This window comes from Thunnus maccoyii, chromosome 20, assembly GCF_910596095.1.
Source record: "Thunnus maccoyii chromosome 20, fThuMac1.1, whole genome shotgun sequence".
NCBI classification, from domain to species: domain Eukaryota; kingdom Metazoa; phylum Chordata; class Actinopteri; order Scombriformes; family Scombridae; genus Thunnus; species Thunnus maccoyii.
In genome coordinates this window covers 25,618,686-25,642,380 of record NC_056552.1, presented here as the reverse complement: position 1 = coordinate 25,642,380, position 23,695 = coordinate 25,618,686, and the positions used below count along the sequence as shown (strand labels likewise).

Genomic DNA, 23,695 nt, shown 5'->3' with positions numbered 1-23,695 from the left:
TCTGTCAGTTTAGCTGCGCTCAGGTGTCAATGTAAAGAGGACTGAGGGGCTGACAGCACTGCTAGAGTTGCTGTGGAGAGTTATTCAACAAGAACACACATTTATCCCTGATGACAGTTTGGTTGTAGTAATCTCCACTCTCTTAGACTCACACACACACATTTATTTACAATTTTGTTAGAACCAGACATACATGGTCATTTACTCTTTTGCTCTAATTCATAGGGCTGTAACCAACTATTGTTTTCCATGTTGATTAAAGGAATGGTTTAATAGTTTAATCTGTACACAAGCAGAATTGGAAAAATAACTTTTTTGGTTTCATAGGGAGTAACGTGCTGGAACTATTTCTTGACAAATGACAGCCAGGCACAGTGACTGTGTGCAACTTCCTGAAGTCTTGTCCACATAGTGGGGTTGTCAGGTTTGATAGTATTGTGCCTGTGCAGAGACCTGTACCAGAGCAACCTGTGCAATAAACTGAAACTCGCGGATGGATACACTTCTGTTTGTCAAGAAATAGTTCCAACGGGTCGTTTTTACATTTCTGTTTTTTGATTAAACAAACAAGATACAACATGTTACTTGGTGAGCTTTAGAGATGTTGGTAGGTGTATTTTTGAACTTTTGGACAGAGCCAGGCCAGCTGTTTCCCCCCTGCTTCCAATCTTTATGCTAAGCTAAGCTAATCACATCCTGATATCAGCTTTGGACTTAACACACAGACATTAATTTTTATGCCTCTGCGCTGGCGACAGCCGTGGCTGGAGGCGTTATGTTTTCAGGTTGTCCGTCCATCCCGTTCTCTCATGAATGCAATATCTCAGGAACGCCTTGAGGGAATTTCAAATTTGGCTTAAATGTCCACTTGGACTCAAGGATGAACTGATTAAAATTTGGTGGTCAAAGGTCAAGGTCACTCTGACCTCACAAAACAAAGATTCACAAATGTCTACTAGGATAAAATCATGCAGTGATGACATTTTATATCCAAAAGGTCAGTGGTCAACTTCATTATGACATCATGTTCTGCAATGTTTTCATGTTTTCTGGCCATTATTCAACAACATAACTCAGGAACAGAAGGGGAGATTGTGACCATATTTCACATTTGATCAGATACTGAATTGGTGACACTAATCTTGGTGCCATCTTGAAGGGAGGAGTCTGCACAGACATGGATGTAAACTGCAACTTGACTGGTTGGCGGAGGCATACAACCGTGAGGTGGTATTTTTATTTTCTTCTATGCTAGATGCTCATCACAAGTTCCCAAAGCCCAAGGTGATGCTTAAAATTGCTTCTTGTGTTTCACCAACAGTCTAAAAACCAAAGATATTTATTAATCAACTAATTGTTTCACCAATTCACACACTTTTTAGTGTCAGTATGTACTCTGAACACCAACAGCAGCAGCAGTCACCAGGTTGTGAGTCTAAAAGGAGGAGACAGAGAGACCCAGCACAGAGAGAGAGAAAGAGAGAGAGAGAAACATTGCTCTCTGCTCTACCAATGGGCTGGAATGGGTAGCTAAAGGATGAGAGGAATGTGACTGAGAGAGAGAAAGAGAGAGAGAGAGAGTGTGGGGATGTCAGCAAATAGACCCAAGGGAGAGAGAGAGAAAGAGAGGCATGGCAGGGTTGAGAGGAGGGAGGACTATAGTTAGACAGCAATAAAGATAGGCAGCCAGAGCCAATGCTGCACTATAGTGCCAGCATGGAGGGGGACACACTGGATCTCTTAGCAGCAGCGTGGGATTGTTTCCAGCTCTAAAATCTGGTCTGACAACAAATGCCTTCTCAGCTCAACTGGTCCAGCAACAGAATTCAACATGGTCTGGGATGGATTCCCCTCCGAAGTCCAGCAACGAGCCAATCTACACGTCAGCAGCAAACTACTACTTGAGTGAAATGTTTTTTCTGTCAATTCTACTCTGAAAGCTTTGAAGAGGACCAGTTCAGATCTGAGAGGGCAAACGCTGTCAGCTAATGCTGCCAGAATAGTTAGGCTGGGACCGATGCTGTTTCACAGCCACAACGCAAGGATGCCATTAAAGCCGAAGAATTCCGCCTCTGTGAACTGGACTATATGAAAGATGAGAGAAGACAAGAAAAGGTCGAGATTTATCAAATGGCTGTTTTGATCACATGAATTTTCCTTAAATTCAATAGAAGAGGACTTAGTCGAACCCAGATTGGTAAAAAATGAGGACTAGCTCAAGACAACATGATAGAAAACTGGATGAAATATGACAGAACTGTGTGCTTTCATTGGCTTTGGACAGGATCGTCGTGGCTTGACCCCTTATCTCTGAGACCTACGAAACACAATCCAATGAGCTCAAGGGAAGATATGAAAGAACAGAAGCCAAATCAAACTGAAGGATTACAAATTTACACATTGAGGATTGGTGTTGTGCATCCATAGTGCTGATTGTGACACTTGGGTAGTTGTCTCACTGTGTGGAAGTGTGTTTTCCATTCATTTACCCTCAATTGCGATTGTTGTTCAATCACTTCTGGCCACGATGAACCGAGCAGAGATTGTGCGTAGGTGACGGAATATCTTAGTCACTGGGTCTGAAGCCTTGTGACCCCCGGTGTGTTAGTGTGTGTTCACTGCACATACAGTACATGTGCCTGCGGATGTGGAGGTGCTATGCTGAGGGTGTCAGGTGTCGCACCAGCTCCGTTGGGCCATGAGTGGCGTTTCCAGTGTTCTGTAGGAGTGGACTGTAGCGACGCTGAGCCTCGCTGTATCTGGCTGGCAGTGTTAAGGGGTGTTTCACCTCACTCCTCACCCTGGCAGACCCCCATCACATCACCAAGAAGACGGGGCTCCCGGAGGCTCATACAGCGCCATCGCTTGTGCTGGGTAAGAGGGGTCCAATATTTTGCCAAAGAAACTGGGATGACATTAATCTGAAACATGTCTCAGATCATCTTGGAAAACTCTTTGAGTTTGAAGCCAAACTAATGAAATTCTTTTAGAATCAGCAGATCACACCTCTTTAACAGTAGGGAAGTTCTTAAGAAAACATTATTGAATAGGTAGATGATAAGGAAGGTTAAGGTCTCGGTATAGAAAGTGACCACATTGACTGTGAAGTACAGAACTGATGTTTGATATAATATGGTTGTGTTGTACTCCATTTGTTATTGAGGCATGTAAACACAATTTTCTGTGTATTTGTACATCTAATCATAGTCACCACACATTCTCTGCACTTTTTTCAAAGAAACATCTGACCAATGACACGTGACATATTTTTATTTCTTCATTGTGCTGAGTTATTAGATGTGCAAAATTGCCAAACACTGGTCGTGATGCTCCCTTTTAAACCAAAATATGGCTTTCAATGGAATTTTGATCCTATGCTGGAATTACACTACTCTATATTTCTGCCTTTTGACGGTGTCACTTTGTCAGATTAGGCAACCATGGAGTCATAAATAATTGCTGTGTTTCACGATGCCCATATCTTTGGGTCAGGCCATTATTAGGCTGATATTGTGTCACCTGATCCCATCTTTAGACCTTTCTGTTCATTATAGGGATTATAGAAGAGCTCATAGTTGGACCTAATGGATAGGCACTACCACTACTAGGGGACAATCTTAATTCAGGCTACGTTACAGAGAGTAGAATGTATGCTGTCATGACAATCTATGGTGCTTTAAGTAATCTTTTTCTCCCAATGGCAAAGCAATTGTAATGCTAAAAGGTGGTTTTTAGAAAACTTGTCTGTAGATCATCCCTGACTGATTTGGTTCTGAGACTATCTGAGGGTCTCCATTGTGAAGCTCCACTGAGCACAAGTACAGGAAAAGATAAATATTTAATTACACATTTGTTATTCTTTTATTTTGCCAAGGAAGGCATTTTTTCTGAATAATAGAAGCTTATAGAGTTATGTCTTTGGTCAGTAGCCTACTGCTAGCAGTTTGTTATTGCAAAATATGCCTCAAGAGTGTGATTCAAGCACTATTTTGCAATGATGACCAGTTCTGTGTATTGTACATATATCTGCTAAATATAACTAACATTTTATTACCAAACCTCTTTAAGCTGCATTCATCATTTTATGAAGCCACCTGGGGGCAGAACAAGCTGCACATCACACTTACATTTAATATATTATGGCCATATAAAGTTGTTTTGACTGATTTGTTAGCAAATTGTTACACATTCAGCAGACACAGACAATATTATCATTCAGTTGGAGTTGTGTTCCTGGTGACCTGACAAATGTAAGTCCAATAGTCCCTCTCCTTTTAGCTCTGGTTTGGTCTCCACCAACTCCTGAGAAACATATCAGTCTCTTTAGGTTTAGGTTTTATCTCTGACATGTGAAATATGGACAGTGACTGTGAGAACTCTCCAAGTGCTCATAACTAGACTGCAAAAGCAAGTTTCCAAATGCAAGTACCTTTGCTTTGTGTGCAAACTTAACGTGTGAGATAGAACAGTCCTCACTCGAGTACAAAAAAAGTATGAAGCAAGTCATCCCATCAGTAGTTATTCAGTTGTGTTTGTTTTTCTGTGGTATCAGTCATGTACGCTTGACCAGTAGTGACTGTTGGCATTGCATCCTTACACATAGCAGATCTACTGCAGATCTAAAAACAGCCGTGGCTGTCATCATTCTGAGGGGTCTTCACATCTCCTGTCTGATCTGATCACTGTGGACAGGTGTACTACCTCCGGGATGCTTCCTCCGCCATCTTGCTTTAACCTTTCCTGTCCGCTCTGATCAATGCAGGAAGAGGACACCATTATTGAGTGTCCTTGTCTTTCTCCACCATGTAGATATCCTGGTTGTATTATGGTGAGCCAAAGCTGAGGTCACTGCTGTCAACTTTAGGGCAACTTTAACCTGTGTCAGGATAGGAAGTGTAGAGTGGAGCTAATGAGGATGACCATCACCATCCTTTAATCATCTACAATTTGGAGGAAGATTGAGCACGTGGTGTTGGATTCATTCAAGTGTGTGTGTGTGTGTGTGTGTGTGTGTGTGTGTGTGTGTGTGTATTTGTGTGTCTGCCTCCTGTAGGTGTTATGTAATGTAGCACTGTGGGGGCCTGTTGACTAGCAGAGGGGAAGGGAGACGAGGCTGATGCCCTCTCTACGCACATAGATTCATGTGGTTTTATATAAATCTTGCGTGTGTGTGTGTGTGTGTGTATGCATCCGTGGGTGTGTGTGTGTGGTTGTGATTTTTACATTATGTGTTCAAGTATGCATCAAGGATCACACCGTATCCAACACACACTGCTTGTATGTTTGCATGCTGGTAGAGTGAGTCTCTCAGCTTCTGGTATACAGTACACTGTGTGTGTGAGTGCATGTGTGTTATTACACAGAGAATCTGTCAGTTTGCATTATCTGATCTGTGTATGCAGGGTGGATGTGTGTCTATTTGCATTGTGTCTCTTTCTCTTTCAGTGCGGCTCACTGCTTTGGTCTGAATGTCACTTATTTCAGTACCCAACAGCACTAAATCAAAATAAGCCAAATGAAATGATTGGTTCATTCGATTAAAACAAGTAAATTGAGTGAGCGGCCCATGTTAATGATGAGCTATATTTGAGTGTGCACAAATAAAAAGCCCTTGTTGTCTTGAGAGAGCTACACAATCAGGTCGAGTGTTGAGGATCAGGTGAGGACTGCTATCTAGGGTAAGAGGGAAAAACCAAAAGTCTTTTGAGGTAGAATGTAGCGTACATTTAATTAGTCGATCAAAAGAAAATGAATCCGCAACAATAAATCGTTTGAATCATTATTCAGCTTCTTACATGTGACAACTTGCTGTTTCTCTTTGTCACATATGACAGAAAACTGAATATTTTAAGGTTTTAGAATGTTAAAGAAGACAAAACAAGCAAACTGTATAGATTACCTTGGGTTCTGAAACATTGTGTGTTTTATCAACTAAATGATTAATGGATAATGAAACTAATCATTTGTTGCAGCCCTACATCTGCTCAGTGTATTTGACCTATGTTTAAATTAGCAAAGGCAAACCAGTCTTTATTCAGAAAATATAGCTTATAGCACTGTATCAGCATTCATTTAATGTGTTAACAACACATACAAAAACTCTTGTGTTTTTGTATGTGTGTGTGGAGAGAGGAAGGTCTGGATTGGGAGAATGGAAGGTTTGGACAGGATTTTCATAACCTCTCTTCATCCCCAGCATGAATAAAATGCTGAAGTTCAAATGCAGTTTTTAACAAACAGTACCATAACGGAAACCCACAGGTCCCTCTCCGCTTGCCTTGAAGAGGCCTCTATTTCTTTCCCAGCCAGCACCTGCTCACAAGCTTGACAGGGTGGTGAATGAGAACTGAGACAGTATATTTTGGTCATGTTTTGGAGAAAAGGATTGGCACGTAAACACAGAAAATTAGATTTTTCTGCAGTCAAAAGAAAAAAACAAACTATTTTCTTCTATCAACATATCTCACAATATGACATATAAAACAAATGAACTGATATTCAGTGCAGTAAACTGCGTTTCACTGTTATGCATCACATCAGATAAACCTCTTCAGGTTTTTAATCCAGTGTACCGTGTGGCAATACACTGACTCATGTCACAAGTGAAGGGTTTGGCAATATGAAACATAACTGACAGTTAAGCTAACTGGTACATTACTTTTGAAGCATCTTCCAGTCGTCTGCCTGTATGAGTGTAATGAAATGAAGGTGAATGAATGAATGTATCAAAACATGCTGTACGGGCGCAGGGTTGTTAGTGCTGGAGTTCACTGCTCCGCTCTGCTTATGTTAGTCTCTGGGTCATGACATAAGAAGTGTTCACAAAATACTTCACCTTCATCTTGCAAAGCTAATTATTAAATCCACAATGTGCCCAGATGCTTGCCTTTTTGAAGATGAACTATAAGATAACTAGCACTGTCCTCACAGTTCAGTTCCACATTTATTTGAGGTATTCAGTTGGTTGCAACAGGATTTTTTAAAGGGACCTCTCAGTAAAGGATAGTGTCAATGTTAATTTGTTAAATTATAGAAAGAGGTTAATGTACACATACTTGCACTGAGTCCTCAGGCTGTGCACAGAGCTGTGACACAGAGAGAGCTGGCAAAAAAATCACACTGTTCAATAAAACACACCCAAGCATGTTGGCATTTCACACTTAATGCCTGTGTCTGTCTTTATCTATATGTGTGTGTGTGTGAGAGAGAGAGAGAGAGAGAGATAGAGAGAGAAGTAAGCATGTACAAGATCGCACCTCTGTGTTTACATTCATTCATGTGTGAAATGTCACCTGCAGAGATGTTGGAAGATGAGGAATGTGTACCCAACTATCTCTTACACATATAGAAATGTCAGTGGGAAGAAATCCTCTGTGGTTCCATTCTGTTTGTGGAGCCTGATGGTGAGGATAATATCTGTTATGTAATGTCGTAGGATTGAAATTAAGATATTTGAAATAGATGCTTGAATTCTTGACTTTCACTCATTTTGAGTCGAGTTGCTAACTAACACCACTTGTCAGCGTTTTGATAAGAATTGATATTAGTGTTATTTGTTTGAACATATAAGGGAAAAATGAATCTCCATGGGCATCAAATGATCTAAACTGATTGGCTTCCCTCTCTGGAAAGTGTGTGTCTCCTCCCTGGTGTTACTTGGAACTATTCTTGGAGGCGAAGGTTTCCCTAAATCACGCCTGCGAAGGGCTCGGCCATCCACTTCCTGTCTCAAGAAACAGACTTCCTGTTGTTTTCATAACTGGCTGAGTTTGGTGTGAGTGTTTTTTTGTGTGTGTTGAATGTGTGTTGGGTATATTCATATTAATGATAGTAATGTGTGCCAGTGGGTTTGCTGCTAAATACAGGGTGGTGTTCAAAGTTTTTTTTCCCTTAAAAACAGTGTTAAGGTTTCGTTTTTCGTTTTTTGGAGGGTTTGTCCATAGACAATTAGAGCTGTGACTGCTGGTCAATTAGTTGTCAACTATTAGATTAATCGGCAACTGTTTTGATAATTGATTAATTGTTCTGAGTCATTTTTTAAGAAAAAAAGTACAAATCCTCTGAAATCATCTTCTCATGTGTGAATATTTTGTGGTTTCTCTATGACAGTAAACTGCAGATCTTTAGGTTGTGGATTGTTGGTCGGGACAAAACAAAACATTTAAGGATGTCACCTCGAGCTTTGGGAAACAGTGATTGACATTTTACACCATTTTCTATCAACTAATTAATTAATCAAGAAAATAATCGACAGATTAATGTACAGTGAAAATAATCATTAGTTGCAGCTCTATAGACAACATGAGGTGACTGACACATCATCTATGGCTTTGAACTGTGTGAATCATTATTTCAAAAAATGAATAACTGTGGTAGAAAATATTTGGTTCTTTGATATAAAGTCAAAGGTAGAACCTGTAGAGAAGGCAACTACGACTCCTACGTTGGATTTTGACAAGAAACCATCAATCACAGAGCTTAAAATTGAGGGCAGAAGCTAAACATTGGGCCTTAGCGTCAAACAATTAGCTTTTGGATATTGGCTTAGTTTTGATGAATTCAATTCAATTGCTCCTTAACTGCATAAACAAAGTGTTTTAAATTTGTTACCACTTCAATTCACGCCCCTGACTGGCTTCTCCATGGCAAGGACGGCTGAGACTTATGGGTATTGTAGTATTTTTTTATTTTATCCGCCATGCCAAACTGACAAAATATGGTTTCTCTAAAACTGGTGTACATAACATAAACCCAGAGGATCGTTGCATTATCTGGAGAGGCTTGTGTTTCTATGTGTGGTAACAGTGAGGATATTGTTGAAAGAAAATCTCACCTCTTTTGCCCCATAGAAATATCAGTGGATGTTTATAGTCACTATAGTTTATAGTCCTCCCTTTGTCTATTGTTCATATGATTTTCCAGATCTGCATTTATGAGCCCTAATAAGTTCCTGTTGTTGTGCGACTGTTATTAATAGAAGGTATATATTTTTAACTTTGCCATTGTTGGCGTGAGGTAATAAATGTGATTATAGGTGAGTTGGTTGAGGAAAATAGAGACAGGAAGTCTCTGAAAAATTCCTGGCATTGATGGAATTCTGCCTTGGCCAATGGAACACACGCCCACATCCATCAACATCCACCCACACTTCCCATAAATGAATTCATCTATGTCTGAATTCACAGTTGCACATGCAGGTTCAGTGAAGTACCTGAACATGATAGGATGTACTGTCTTTTCGGTAAAGTTTGTCATTTTCTACCAAGAGGAAAGGGAAAGCTGTTGTAGGCGTTATTGATCGAAACATTTTCTCCATCTTTTTTTCTTGATAGGCTAAAGGGCGGAGAGATGGCATGGTGTCGTCCAATGAGAACAGGCGCCGGCCGCTGTCGTCGGGTGAGGTGGAGGGCGTGTCGTGGCAGGGCCCACGGACCATTTTCCTCCAGAAGAACTCGCAGGGATTTGGCTTCACTCTGCGCCACTTCATCGTCTACCCACCAGAGTCTTCCCTCCACAGCCTCAAGGTAAGGCTTCTCTCTGATGTTGGACTGTGCTCTGGACTGTGTCCTTTATGTGTTAGGTACTGTACATTTGAGTAACTTTAGTCATTTAATAGAATCTCAGCTTTAGGGCAACTGGATGCCCTCATGGAATCTTCAGATTTCAACTTCATAATCTGAACTGTTGTATCAAAAGTCAGGTCTGCCTGTTCAACAGATCGCTTTTATGAAAAAAAAATCTGCATCCATTTGGCCAAAAGAACAGTAAGGACAGTGGCTCAAGCAGCCAGTGGAGAAGAAGCGAGTACAAAAATGCTGCTTTCCCTTTTTCTAGGGAATTTTCCCATAAAGAACCATGTAATTTAGTATCAGTTAAGGTTTTGGGGAAAATGGAAATTTCTTTGAAAGAGCAGCTCCATTTGAACTCAAGTAAAATGAAAAATGTAAAAACATCTGAATTGTGTGCTGGCCTGTAGACACATTTTTTCATATTCAGCTGACCTGCTAGCACTGACTACAAGACTCTACTACACTACACTGGCAATTAATTCAAAATAATTTGAAGTGTACATTAATACAGTATGATTGTGAGCAGTAACAAATTTGTCTGACCAGAAATGATGTGAAAATAACGTGTAATAATAACATAGTTTTACACAGTTTTTTACATTACATCATAGTCATAGTAAAGCTTGTTTTAGACAGCACACAGACAACACATGGTCTTATAATGGATACAAGAGTAGACTAATCTCATGTAATGGGCCTTCAAGAGCTAATCTGCTTAACTAACCTTTTAACGAAAAGGTTAAACCTATACCACATGACAGGGTCATGAGGTCAAGAGAGAACTTAAAGGACTGTGACACATTTTGTCAGTCCGCAGTCACTTTAGTTAGCTATAGTTATTATGTCATGGTTGTCAGCACTGGTTCTGACCTCCACTTGAGACTGGAAGCCTGGCTCTGTCATAAAGTACATCTACCAACACTGCTATAGATGTTTTATCTCATTTGTTTAATGCGTTCACCAACAGAAATGAAAATGATGTACATTTGTGATTTCAGAGGGAGCTTCAGTGAGTGCTGGAACTATTTTTTGGTACAACAACAGATGGGCACAGTGACTGTGTACAGTTTCCTGGAGCCTTGTTGTCACAGTAACATTTCCAGGTTTGGTACTTACACACTTGTACAGAGACCACACTTAAGTCAATGCTCACAGTTGTATCTGGCAACCCCATTGTAGCTGCACAGAAGCACTGAGCAGATGGATAAGCTGTTGTTTGTCAAGAAATACGTCCAGCATGTAACTCCACCTAAAACCTCATGTTTTTACATGAGGTTCATGTACAAATTAAACAAACAAGATAAAAAGCTTTAGAGGTGTTGGTAAGTGTAGCTGCTAGCTGTTTCTCTCTGCTTCCAGCCTAAGCTAGGCTAATCTTGTTCTCAATTTACTATTTAATGCTGTGCCATAATGGCAATATCTTGTGTGTATCTTAAGCCATGCTAGCAGTGTTGGTCAGTTATTGGATGGACTGTCATGACATTTTGTACAGAAATTCATGGTCCACAGAGGATGAAGCCTACTGACTCTGGTGATCCTCTGACTTCATTCTCTAGCTCCAGCATGAGGTTGACAATTGTGGTTTTAGGTTAAAGGGACCTATTATGTTCATTTCTAGCTCTATAAGCTCTATATTTGTAATCTGGGACTCCACCAGAGTAGCTTTGCATGATTCACAGTTCAAAAAACTAAACTTATTTATCTTATGCTGACTCTTTATGCAGCCCCTCAGTTCAGCCTCTGTCTGAAACAGGCGGTTTTAGCTCCTGTCTCTTTAACGCCCCCCTACCGATGAGCCCACTCTGTTCTGATTGGTTAGCTTCCAGAAGCTGCATCACAGCCGACTTCCGGCCACTCGGCAGGCAACGTAAATAAACTATAGTAGTAGGATTTTCACTTTTTTGTCATTCTTTACTCAAAATGTCAACTTCTCAAATACATGTGTACGTGTTTGAGCTGGAATCCAATCCAAAGTATGCAAGTGAGCAACACAAACAACACATGAAGAGCAACAACCTTAGCAACTATTCTACAGAATAGATGGTTGTTTACGGGCATGCCTGATGATCTGACATCAGCTCATCAGCAAGGTAGAAAAAATTCAAAGCAGGTTGAAGCCCTGGCTTCTGACTTGCGTTAACCTCATGTTTTCAAATTTTGACTATGTTTAACACAGATATCTGACAGTATATAAATAAGAAAACCACAAAAAGCACAATAGATCCCCTTAAAATGTTGTGACAACAACTGGATGCATTTTCATGAGATTTGGTTCAGACATTCACATCCCCCTCAGGTTGAATTGTGATCATTTTGATGTTCCCTTAACTTGTCATCTGGCGCCAGCATCAAGTCAAAATTTTAATTTGTCCATTTTTATTTGTCCAATACTGCTATGTGTTTATCTAAGGTGATACAGACCCTACAGCTCCACAGACTTCCACATACTGTCATTTTCTACAGTATGTCATGTCCGTCTAGCTTGGAGAGAGGCTGGTGTAGCAGCAGTGTGTGTGCAGAAAGCCCTTTGTGTGTCCAGGTCAGGAATGAGCTAACTCAGCGAAGCATCAAAGCCTCCAGACAGGCCCAGCCAGCAGGCCTGCCTGCCAGACAGACAGACAGACAGACAGACAGACTGGCAGGCAGTGAGACAGGCAGTGAAACTGACAGGGAGTCAGTATGTCAGTCAGTGAGACAGTTTAACAGACAGTCAGGGAGACATTCAGACAGTCAGGTCAGTAATTCCACAAGACATTTCTATAGTAAATCAGACAGTGAGACAGGCAGTCAGGTGGTGAGACAGTTCCTCAGATGGTCAGTTTAACAATCAGTCAGGCAGCTGAGCAACACCCCAAACTGCCCAGTCAGCTGCAGTCACTCCAGCCTGGGAGTGGAGGGTTGGAGTGAACGTGAGATGAGCAGCGCCCCCCTGTGGTCCTCACCTCCTCTAACACCTGCACTGTGTTTCTCCCACAGGATGAAGAGAACGGAAATGCAACTGGAAAAGGTGAGTGTTTGATGTTTCTGCTAATTTATCTGACATATGCTCTCTGGGAATGTTGATGAATTCAGGCTCTAATTTATATAAGGAATCAGTCTCTATTGTATCTATTGTGTTCTGTTCTATAAAGCACAGGGGGTGTGTGTGTGTGTGGGCGGGGGACTCGTTGTTTCCAACGTGTAGGTGGAGCTGATTCAGCTTTGTGGGTTTTAGTTGTTATTTTCAGTACAGGAAAAGTTTGCCCAACATGATTCTATATGTGTGTGTGTCAAAGCAGGTTGTCAGCGCTCTCGTTTGGAGCCAATGGACACCATCTTTGTGAAGAGTGTCAAAGAAAATGGCCCTGCCCAGCAAGCTGGACTGTGCACAGGTAAAACACACACAAGCATAAACACACACACACATACACACACACACTATCAGTTAGGAAACAGATGAGGATAATCAATATCTGCAATAAGCTCAGTTGCTGACTTGGTTATATCTGCAGGACAGGACATCCAACATACAGGCTTAACAAATATGTTATTCTTGATGCATTATGTTTCATATATAGTCACATGCCTACATGTACTCCTATAGAATCAGCACCATCAGAGCTTTCTCTGCACAGATACTACACATACTGCACGTACAGTATCATGTTGATAGAGGGTTGCTTCCTGTTCTATGCTGACATGAGGACAGGATTTAAAAGAGAAAAGGTGCCAAGCAGCATATACAGTACCAGTCAAAAGTTTGGGAACAATTTCTCATTCAAGAGAATGGAAAGGTGTGCCCAAACTTTTGACTGGTACTGTAGACCAGTGTAAATTCTGCATAAATGTTTACAGGGAATGTACAGATAACTTAAAACCTCATTCTCACTACTGGAAACCAAGTTGTGTTCTTTTTTCCATTTTTAGACAATTTCAATTGAAGAAATAAGCCATTACTTTGGTATGGCAACACCTGATAATCACTAACACACATGCAACACATATCTCACCCTTCTGAATGTGTATGTACTTCAGGGGACAGGCTGGTGAAAGTAAACGGGGAGAGCATTCTGGGGAAAACCTACTCTCAGGTGATCGCACTCATCCAAAACAGGTAGGAGACTAGTGTTTATAAATCTCATTTTATGTTCACACCAAACCTGGCTGTTATTGATTGTCTTCATATATCTTGATCTTTTTTTGTAGTGAAAACATTCTGGAGCTCTCTATTATGCCAAAAGATGAGGATGTGTTGCAGTTGGTAAGTGTGAGTATTATCTTTCTTCTTTTTTCTCATCTTTCCTTTTTTTCACCTTGTTACTGCATGAAGCCACAGCAGCTAGCTAGGCTAGTAATAGCAAGGATTGTGTATCTATATTATAATTCATCTAGCTACTTATGAAGTTTAACCTTAGAAATTTGAAATTGTGCATGAGCTGAAAGGACTATACTATTACCAAAGGGCAAATAGTTTGTACAGATATAGATGTTATAAAAAATGCATGAAAAGAAGAAGACTAACAACCAACACAATTTTTAAACATCAAAGTATATATATGTGAGCCATTTTTAAAGGTTTACGTCTGAGGTAGGAAGCAATGAGTTTGGAGCTGAGAGTCACAGACAGGATAGAAAAGTCAGAAAGTATTGAGAGACATTGTTGGTTTAGGTCTTTATATGGAATTTATTATTAATAAGAAAAGTACAGGATGATACCAGCCTTAACCTTTAAGGGTTTATTAAAGTCAAATTTACACTGGAACACGTATGGATTTTTTTAGATACAGCAATTCATAGTACTTTTAATAAAGAAAAATGCATTCAAATAACGTTAAAAGCACAATGAAGAAAGCACAATAAAATTAAAGCAGACAAAAAACAGATTCTGTGCAGTTACAGAGCAGTGATAAATTGCCCCAAATTTAGTAAGGGAACTACAGTTCCAGTGTTGATTGTACATTGAGGATTTTACTTATATATGAAAAAAGGTAGAAAGATTACTGCATGGTGCACGCTGCATCTGCCTCAATCTTCCCTCTAGCTGCTCCTTCCATCTTTGCTCTTTCTTCCTCTCTGTCATGTTTAACATTGCCTTCACCCTTCCTGTTCTCAGGCGTACTCCCAGGATGCCTACCTGAAAGGCAATGAGCCATATTCAGGTGAGGCCCAGAACCTCCCTGAGCCGCCGCCTCTCTGTTACCCTTCCACCAAGCCCAGCTCCACTGCCCCACAGCCCAGCCACAACCTCCAGAGTCCCCTGGACAACTGGCAATGCCGATCTGGCCACACCACCTCGCCACTGGACAACCGCCCCCCTGCTGCTTCTACCCCCACCTCCGGCTGGTCCGGGGGTCCTGAGGAGACCAGTGGTCATTTTGCCCCACCAGGGCGGCACCGTGGCCGCTCCTCGTCGGCCATCAGTGCGCTGGACTTTCACTTTGCTAACCACAATGCTGCCATCGCCTCTGCAACTCTGCCTCCACCACGGAAGAACAGCCTGCCGGCTTCTGCCCGCGCTCACACCGATGCCCTCTGCCACCAGGCTTTGTCGGACTGGTACTACAGCCAGGCTGAGGCAGCTGAGCACATGTCTCCCCGCCACCGCAGCATATCTCAGGACCGTTTAGCAGAGCTGGGGCTGGGGTTGGCACTTGGCCCTGGACCAGTGCCCGCCTCCACAACCTCTGCAGAGCAACGTAGAAGAGAGACCCTCCTGTACCACCACCAGGCGGCAGCTGCTTCCCATGATTCCTATTGGCTGGGGGGCTGGGGTGGTATATCAGGACCAGGAAGCAGGTCGTGCTCAGAGAGCCTGCTGGCAGCCTATGCAGAGTACGAGCACAACTATGGGCGTTCTGTAGAAACACTGGCACAAGCCTCTGCACTGGTCCCACCACGCTCCGAACAGTCTTCACAAGGCTCCCAGATGACAAAATTCAGTGAGCAGAAAGAGCAGAAAGCCTCAGGAGGACATCAGCAGCAAACCACAGTCACGGCCCCTATCGCAACCTCTTCCACAGTGCCTCCAAGTGGCAGGCAGTCAGGTCAGCAGGTAGCTGAACCCCAAACAAGGCGAGTAAAAGAGGAAGAGTTGGTGGGCTACAAAAGCTACAGTCCTTCTTTCTCCCGCAAAGCTGGCCACCTCCTCCAGCAGGCGCAGTCCTTCAGAGAGCCCGGCTACACCGTCCCTCACCTCAACTGGAGCCCCGGCAGCAGAAGCAGCCCTGCCGACAGTGATGGAGGGATGGTGCCCCGGCCCCAGTCCACCCCAGCCCTGTCTGCATCAGAGGAGGAGAGAGTTCGGCTCGGGGAGGACAGGGAGGTCATCTCCCCTATCTCCCTGAATCAAGAGGTGGTCCTGAGGCAGAAACCACCTTCGGGCCGCTGGACCCCTGTTCAGACCCTTCGACATCCCAACTACACAACACCTGTGGAGTCACCTGAGCCCCCTGGTTTGACTTCTTCACCTGGGACTCCCTCTCCTGTCTCTGGGGGGCCAGGCCCCAACCGCAGGGTCAATGGTAGCCTGGCACAGCATGCATACGACTCCCTGTCCTCTATTCCCTTCATAGGTTAGTGACCTTCGCTTTAGAGCTTGTAGCAACTGACTTAATACAGCTTCCAGATGTCAGATCTTGTCAACACTAACGAAAATGAAAATTTATCAAAAATGTCCTGATAATACAGTGGAATATACTGTATTTTACTTCTAATTGGTTGTTTTGTTACAACTACTTTTAAAGTTTGAAAATTTAACATGAGTACAGTATGTGTCAAGCATTGAGAGACACAGATATGTGTATTTATTTTGATGTTGGTTGCTACAGAGCTTTCCAGTCATAGACTTAATTTATGGGCCTTTAGTAGTGCACCAGGAAAGTTTCTACCCTCTTTCTGTGTTTCCATCCTCTTCAATGTTTTCGTGTGTCTATACCTGTGTGTGTATGTCATATACATGTCAGCATAATGCCTGTACTGTCTGTGCATTTAGTTCGTCAGTACATGTTTAATATTGTGTTGATGTTAAATGTGTTAGTATGTTTTTGAACCTCTATATATTTACAGTGGTTGTACACTGTAAATAAGCAACATTAGATGGAGTTTTATTTCTAGAAACATTTCTCAGAAACAGAGCTGCTATGGAGGCAGAAATAATCTCATAGGTTCAGCCACTGAGTCAAATAATGTCAGTTTTGCTGGCTAACTTAACTGCAGACTGAAGCCCAGTGAAAAACGGGTGGGGCCTGCCTTTATCACTACAAGAAAACATGCAATCTAACTCAAATTGCTATCAATGCTACTAGCCCATAATTGTGAATATGAATGCCACACTCAAAAATAAGTCTATTTATTTCATATGTTAAGATATTTAAGACTACGTTACTGGTATGCCCAATAGTTTATGACTAATGTTAACTAATGTCAGTAAACTTTGCTGGGTAACTGACATTACTTTGTCAGTTCACTGACTTCATGACTCTTCTCCACTTGTGGTACTGTTATGCAGCATTCACACCAGGTCTGTAGAGTGGGAAGACCGGAAAAAAACACTTGTTATTCAGATTTGGGAGCATTTTTCAAAGATGGTTACCCTCACTGCTAGCCTTGTACTTACACCAAACAAATGGAGTTTACACCTAAATTAGCTGTTTTAAAAAAACATGTATCAGTGAAACAATGTAACACTATAGTTAACTAATTTTTGATTAACTGAATTGACTATATTAGTGTTAATATTCAATGTTATTAGGGGTATCTGTTAGTTTTCAGCCATTTTTCCACCCATTTGAGGATGCTTCTGTGCTTCTTTTTACCAAGTGGGATAGTATGAGACTTGCATAAGTGTTTTTCCCACTAGGCCGCTTGGAATTGCGATCTATACAACATGATGTGAATATGGCAGTACACTATGTTTTAGCACAACACAGGTCACAAAAGTACGATGCCTCAGCAGAGACTTGGTTATTGTTGTTGTGCTTGTGGTCATATTTAACTTGGTCAGGTCCCCTAATAATGATGTATTTAACTCCCTCTGTGATTCCTCTCTGTAAGAGAACATTTCTGCCTCTGGACTAGCTCCGCCTCAGAGAAATGTTTCAACAACTAAAACACCACCTGGCTTATTTTGTCTTGTCAGTGTTTAATCCCTCATATCTCACCCTTGGTTGCTCTGATGATGACCTTGCAGATGAACCCACCAGTCCTAGTACTGACCAACAGGCCTGCTATGTACCAGCCTGCTCTGTGGTGTCCAGTTCCCAGGCCTCCACTATGGCCACTCTCACTTCCACCTCTGTCTCCCCCACCCTGTCCTCCATCTCCCCCTTTGTCCGACTTCGTTCTCAGGACTGCAGTGAGTCTCACTCACCCACTCTAAATACTGAAAGGGCTAGACCAATATACCGTGTGTTCTCCAGTATGCTGGGATTAAAGTTCCCAGAGGCCATTGCCAGTGTTTTGTGTCAAAATGACAAGTGGTTATGTAATGCTTAATAAAATCAGCACACTGATATATTTGTCTAGCCTTAGACTCAGACTCATCTTAAAGGAGTACAGTGACATTTACAGTCAAAGAATTCTCAGCATTTTTTGAAAAAAATGTTTGCCAAGAGTTCATCATTTGATGATAAGGACTTAAACTTATAACTTAAAGCCGCTATGTGTAGAGTTTGAATATTTCCGACTTTGGTGGCTCACTCATGGTGGTATCAAAAAAGATGCTATGGCACAGTTAAGAAGTGGGAGGAGCTGCTGGTTGCAAAAGTTTACCACTGTAAACTCCTACTTTAAAGGTTTCTTTTAATGATACCCTCCCTGTTTCACAACACAGAAACAAAAGAGTCTCATGTATAGTTTAACAACCATAGGGTTATGTTGTGGTCATCAGTTTTAATTACTTTCTTCTTAGTTTCTGAGAAATTATGTTTTGGTATTTTTGGTATTTTGGTTTGGTACAACAGCTCTAAATACTACAATACCCATGAGCCTCAGCCACCATTGCTATGGAAAAGAAGGTGCACATTCAGAAATCTCTGTCGTTGCATTTGTTAACACTGAATAATACTTATTCGTCAATAATCTTATTAGCCAAACATGAACTAAAGGTCAGAGTATTCCTTAAATATATGTATGTTAAACCCTGTAATTCATCCACCTGGCTAATTTCATATTAATAACTCAATTTGACAAATAACTTATTCATGTTCACTCACCATGTTGTCAGTTCACATTTCACTATCATACATCACATATTTTTTTTTACTCTTTACTGTATGTCTTTCTCCCCCTCTGATTTCCTTTTTGACTCGTCTTGTGTATTTTCAGGCAGTATCAAAGGTCGTCGCTCCTCTTACCTGCTGGCCATCACCACCGAGAGATCCAAGTCATGTGATGAGGGTCTCAACACCTTCAGGGAAGAAGGCCGTGTTTTCTCGTAAGTCTGGACCTCTGGAGACACTTTAAAACTTCATTGGCAAACACTGTTTAGACAGTGATTTAGGAGAGACAGGGTCATGTATATAAAGCTGTATATTGTAGCTTTAAGGTGATTTAACACTAAGTTATCACTGTAAAGTCTCTTTTCTTCTTTTTCACGTTGGTTGTTATACACACTGTCTAAACTGAACATATGTTTTACACTTGTGTGCTTTCTGTTCCACAGCAAACTACCAAAAAGAGTCAAGAGCTTTTTCATTGATGGGGTGAGTATATTACACGTACCTCTCTATTGTCTTCATTTTCCAGGGACCCAGTAAACACCGTCCAGTGTGCATCCTTTAATATCCCTACATTGTGTTTTAGTCTCTGGAGAGCTTGCGAGCCCAGGAGGACGCCCGTTCCAAGCGCCACTCCACCTCTGAACTGGGAACCATCACCTTCAGTGATGTTCGCAAGGAGGGCTGGCTGCACTACAAACAGATCCTCACAGAGAAGGGAAAGGTACAACACACACTGCTTATACATGGACTGCTCCCAAATGTCTGTAAAACTTTCCAATCTGACACTGCACGTTTGCAGTTTACAGTGATAACAGCAGATTAACCTCTTGAAATTTGTGGGGTTTTTTTAATGAAACAGTGGGTTCTTGGAAGCACCCTGGTAGCCAAATGGTTTCTATACATGCCTCTAAACTGCAACATCCTCGGTTCGATTCAAGCCAGGGACCTTTGTTGCATGTCATACCCATCTCTCTTCCCTTGTTTCCTATCTGCAACTTCACTGTGACTGTCTTACAAAGGCAAAAATGCCCAAAAAAAGAAACAGTGGGTTTTTGACTGCAGATAGAAGTAGTCAAAAGCAGCCTCTCATTTTTATCCAGCAAATGTCAGTTTTGCTGGCTAAAATGTCCACTGTGGCTAGCAGATTTTATCAGGTGTAGCTACCTAATGTTAGCTAATTAACATTAACTTCATGAGTTAGTTGAAAACTTGATCTCTGGCTGATTTTTTAATGTATTCAGCTAACTCATATGAATATCAGAACCATGCAAAAGGGTGTTAAATATGCATTTCATGGCTACATATATGAAGTGGAACCTGCTAAACCAGACAGTCAACTCGAGTCCACCTCTGCACTCACATGGCGTACTCTTCTAGCTGCAACATACAGTATATCTAATACACTCTTGATTATAGCTGTGCTCTGCTCTTTTGGTTTTTGGAGTGGACAACATACATTGGATACGGTATCTCTCTTACTACAGCACCATGTACACCACTTCAACATTTGGAGAAATATAAAGATTGACAGGCCTGCTGTGCCTAGTTACAGTTGCTAAGCTGTGATTGGATAATAGCTGTATAAGTGAGAGTTATTTTATGTTATTTTGAAGCTTTTTATTAAAGGCTCAATGTGCCTCTGCTCATTGTAGAAAGTCGGTGGTGGCATGCGGCCGTGGAAACGTGTCTTCTCCGTGCTCCGTTCCCATTCGCTCTTCCTCTACAAGGACAAGCGAGAGGCCGTCCTTCACGGGGCGGGGGCGGGGTCCAGCCAGGACGAGCATCCCCCAGTCAGCATCCGCGGCTGCTTGATTGACATTGCCTACAGCGAAACTAAGCGCAAGCATACCTTGAGGCTGACCACACAGGACTTCTGCGAGTACCTGCTGCAGGCTGAGGACAGGGACGACATGCTGGCCTGGATCAGGGTCATCAGGGAGAACAGCAAGACTGACAATGAGGTTAGACCAGACCTAGTTCATCTTATACAATTTACAGAAACACACACATACGGAACTCATTTCACCACTTTCCATTTATTTCAGGAGATTGGTTTCTCAAGACAAGCTCTCATCAACAAGAAGCTGAATGACTACAGAAAACACAGGTCAGTATGGTGAATTATATTTAGTCTTTGCTTGATCACAACTGTCCCTTACTTTCTGTGTAATTAGGAGTCACTGTAGCTCTGGGCTGTATGCTTGTCACAAACAATAATTTGAACTGCAGTTTCCAAAAAGCTACAATAAGAAGGCAGTTGACATTTTTACATAAAACTGAGGTCATCATAAGATCAAGACCTGAGGAAGAATACAGAGTGCCTCTGCCCTCCTCTTTACTGAAATTCTTTGTATACACTTTGTCAAAAAAATAACCTTTAATCACATGTTTTTGATATCTGACTGTCGTTTGTCTCACTCTGTGCAGTCTGACAGCTAATAAGCCGGATTCTTCTCCCAGAGCTCACCGCATGATGCCTCCCTTCCTCTTGGCTAAGACTGACAACACCTCAGTGAACCGATCATCTAGAACTGGTGGGTACAAACATGGTTCTGCTCTGCTCTGTGTCCACCAAAGTACAAAGTGCTGTTGGTTTAAAAAAGCGAAGTATTGGTATACAGAGTGTCAATTAGCATTTCATTAAAATCTGGTATGGGATAGTTATTGATGTCAATTTTCTGTGTCCATACTAAGTTATATTTTTCATGTGGATTTAAATAACCAATTTAAACGTGAGTCTATATTTGTGTGTGTGTGTGTGTGTGTGTGCACTCAGATGACAACAAGGCGCTGTGGGGCATCAATATCATGAAGAAGACCAAGAAGACAGGCAGTCCCAAGGCTTTTGGTGTGCGACTAGAGGACTGTCAGCCTGCTGTCAACCATAAAGTAAGCCGCTGTGTTCTATGATGAAATTTAAAATGAACATCGACACCAGCAACGTGATTCATAGCATCAAAAAAAGAAAACGACAGAGTTAATTCATCCTTTTAGTCATAGGGTTCAACATCTGCTCTTCATTTTCACAAGCATTTTTTTCCATTTACACTGTATCGTGTACAGAGAAATCATGCGCTTGCTTTGGTTCCTTTTTCTTTTTTATCGAGTAATATACAGACTTCTGAGTAAACTGGGCTATTTATAGTTCTTCCTACTTGTCATAGCAATTATTATGCAAGTGATAAAGAAACTCAAATTCAGTTAAGGAGCAGTAACAACACATATGTTTCTGTTTTTGGCAAATCCAGTGGATAGACTGCAATAGCCTAATAGCCTAATGAAGAAATGCATATCCTGGCTCCAGCTCTGTACTTACTTACTTAGAGTAACAAAATAGTCAGTTACTTGACCTTGAATCTTTTATTATTATATCATTATATGACTATTAATATGACTATTAATTCATTATTAGGATTATTTTGTTAAATATGGATCTTCTTACTTCCACCCTAACATTCAATCACACCCTCCTGCTTTTGTTTCTTATTCCTCTTTATTCCCTCCATCATGTTTTCTGCATCCATCTACTTCTCTTCCTCCTTCTTTTCCATCACACTTCTCGCCTCCTCTTATCCCCTCCGCAGTTTGTCCCTCTGATCGTGGAGATGTGCTGCGGTGTGGTGGAAGACACGGGTCTGGAGTACACTGGCATCTACCGGGTGCCAGGGAACAACGCTATGGTGTCCAACCTGCAGGAGCATCTCAACAAGGGCATGGACATCAACACTGCTGAGGAGGTGTGGAGGGCATGTCTGTTAAACTGTAGTTTTACTTCACTTTTACCAGGAATTGTTTTGTAATATTAGGGGTGTTGCTTTTATAATTCTACACCACAAACACTAAATCTTTCCCCCTCCTGTCTCCACAGAGATGGCAGGACCTGAACGTAATCAGCAGCCTGCTCAAATCGTTCTTCCGAAAACTGCCTGAACCACTGTTTACTGATGGTGCGTCCAGTTATTTGTGTATCATGAATCATAATGAACATGTACAATGTATAAGTAAAATTAGATTGCTAATTGATTGTTTTCTTAGTTTGTAGAAAGTTTGTAGAAAATTTTTCTTTTACTTCAAAAATCTGCTTGTTAGCTAAAGATGTCATCTGCATGTGGAAATGACCATTATATTTTTAATTTTCAGACTTTTGTAATATTCCTGGTTTTTCATTTTTCATACACCTTCTCTGTCAGACAAATACAATGATTTCATTGATGCCAACCGGATAGAAGACGCAGAGGACCGACTAAAGACCATGAAGAAACTGGTATGTGTTGAAAAGATGGCAGAATACAGAGGAGTGAATATAAATTACAGTTTATTGAAATGTGTTTGTCAGAGATTCATTTCTTTATAAAATCAAATCCACTTTTTTACAGCAAGCTCTCTTTTTCTCACACACGTGTCTTGCTTCCTTACAGATTCATGACCTCCCAGACTATTATTACCACACTCTTAAGTTCTTGGTGGGCCACCTGAGGAAGGTGGCAGATCACTCTGAAAAGAATAAGGTGACTCTTCACTAGATTTAATTTTAATTTGAGAAATTTAACATTTGTACAACCTGAAACATGGATCTAACTTTCATGTTATTTCCAGATGGAGCCAAGAAACCTGGCTCTGGTGTTTGGTCCCACTCTGGTGAGGACGTCAGAGGACAATATGACCGACATGGTCACCCACATGCCTGACCGCTACAAGATAGTAGAGACACTTATCCTGCACGTAAGAACCAACAGCTGCCTCCTCCAATGCAAGAAATAATGCACCATTCGTAACAAGCCAGTCTTGTATTCTGTCTAAACACCATGCAGTGATGCTGTGTCTATTTATTTCAACAGTATGACTGGTTCTTCAGTGAAGGAGAGCTTGACAAGGAAGAGAAGGTATGTATGACAACAGCTGCGGCTCTGTCAGTGCAAAGAGCTGAGA

At 41.5% G+C, this 23,695-nt stretch overlaps 1 protein-coding gene across 8 annotated transcripts in view; it reads left to right on the top strand.

Moving 5' to 3' along the window:
• LOC121886919 (rho GTPase-activating protein 23-like) overlaps positions 1-23,695 on the top strand; it is a 73,991-nt gene that overhangs the window by 44,931 nt on the left and 5,365 nt on the right. For 3 of the 8 annotated variants that reach the window (XM_042397326.1, XM_042397327.1, XM_042397321.1), the window contains 20 exons: positions 9,333-9,524; positions 12,546-12,576; positions 12,845-12,940; positions 13,584-13,662; positions 13,755-13,815; positions 14,662-16,120; positions 17,737-17,901; positions 18,873-18,981; positions 19,210-19,249; positions 19,350-19,487; positions 20,419-20,727; positions 20,812-20,873; positions 21,194-21,300; positions 21,543-21,655; positions 22,351-22,503; positions 22,635-22,713; positions 22,957-23,030; positions 23,185-23,274; positions 23,363-23,488; positions 23,605-23,649. In XM_042397326.1, coding sequence (XP_042253260.1) covers positions 9,333-9,524; positions 12,546-12,576; positions 12,845-12,940; positions 13,584-13,662; positions 13,755-13,815; positions 14,662-16,120; positions 17,737-17,901; positions 18,873-18,981; positions 19,210-19,249; positions 19,350-19,487; positions 20,419-20,727; positions 20,812-20,873; positions 21,194-21,300; positions 21,543-21,655; positions 22,351-22,503; positions 22,635-22,713; positions 22,957-23,030; positions 23,185-23,274; positions 23,363-23,488; positions 23,605-23,649 — 3,528 coding nt within the window. The remainder of the gene's footprint in view (positions 1-9,332; positions 9,525-12,545; positions 12,577-12,844; positions 12,941-13,583; positions 13,663-13,754; positions 13,816-14,661; positions 16,121-17,736; positions 17,902-18,872; positions 18,982-19,209; positions 19,250-19,349; positions 19,488-20,418; positions 20,728-20,811; positions 20,874-21,193; positions 21,301-21,542; positions 21,656-22,350; positions 22,504-22,634; positions 22,714-22,956; positions 23,031-23,184; positions 23,275-23,362; positions 23,489-23,604; positions 23,650-23,695) is intronic. The other 5 variants (XM_042397325.1, XM_042397322.1, XM_042397324.1 and 2 more) reach the window with 5 other exon arrangements.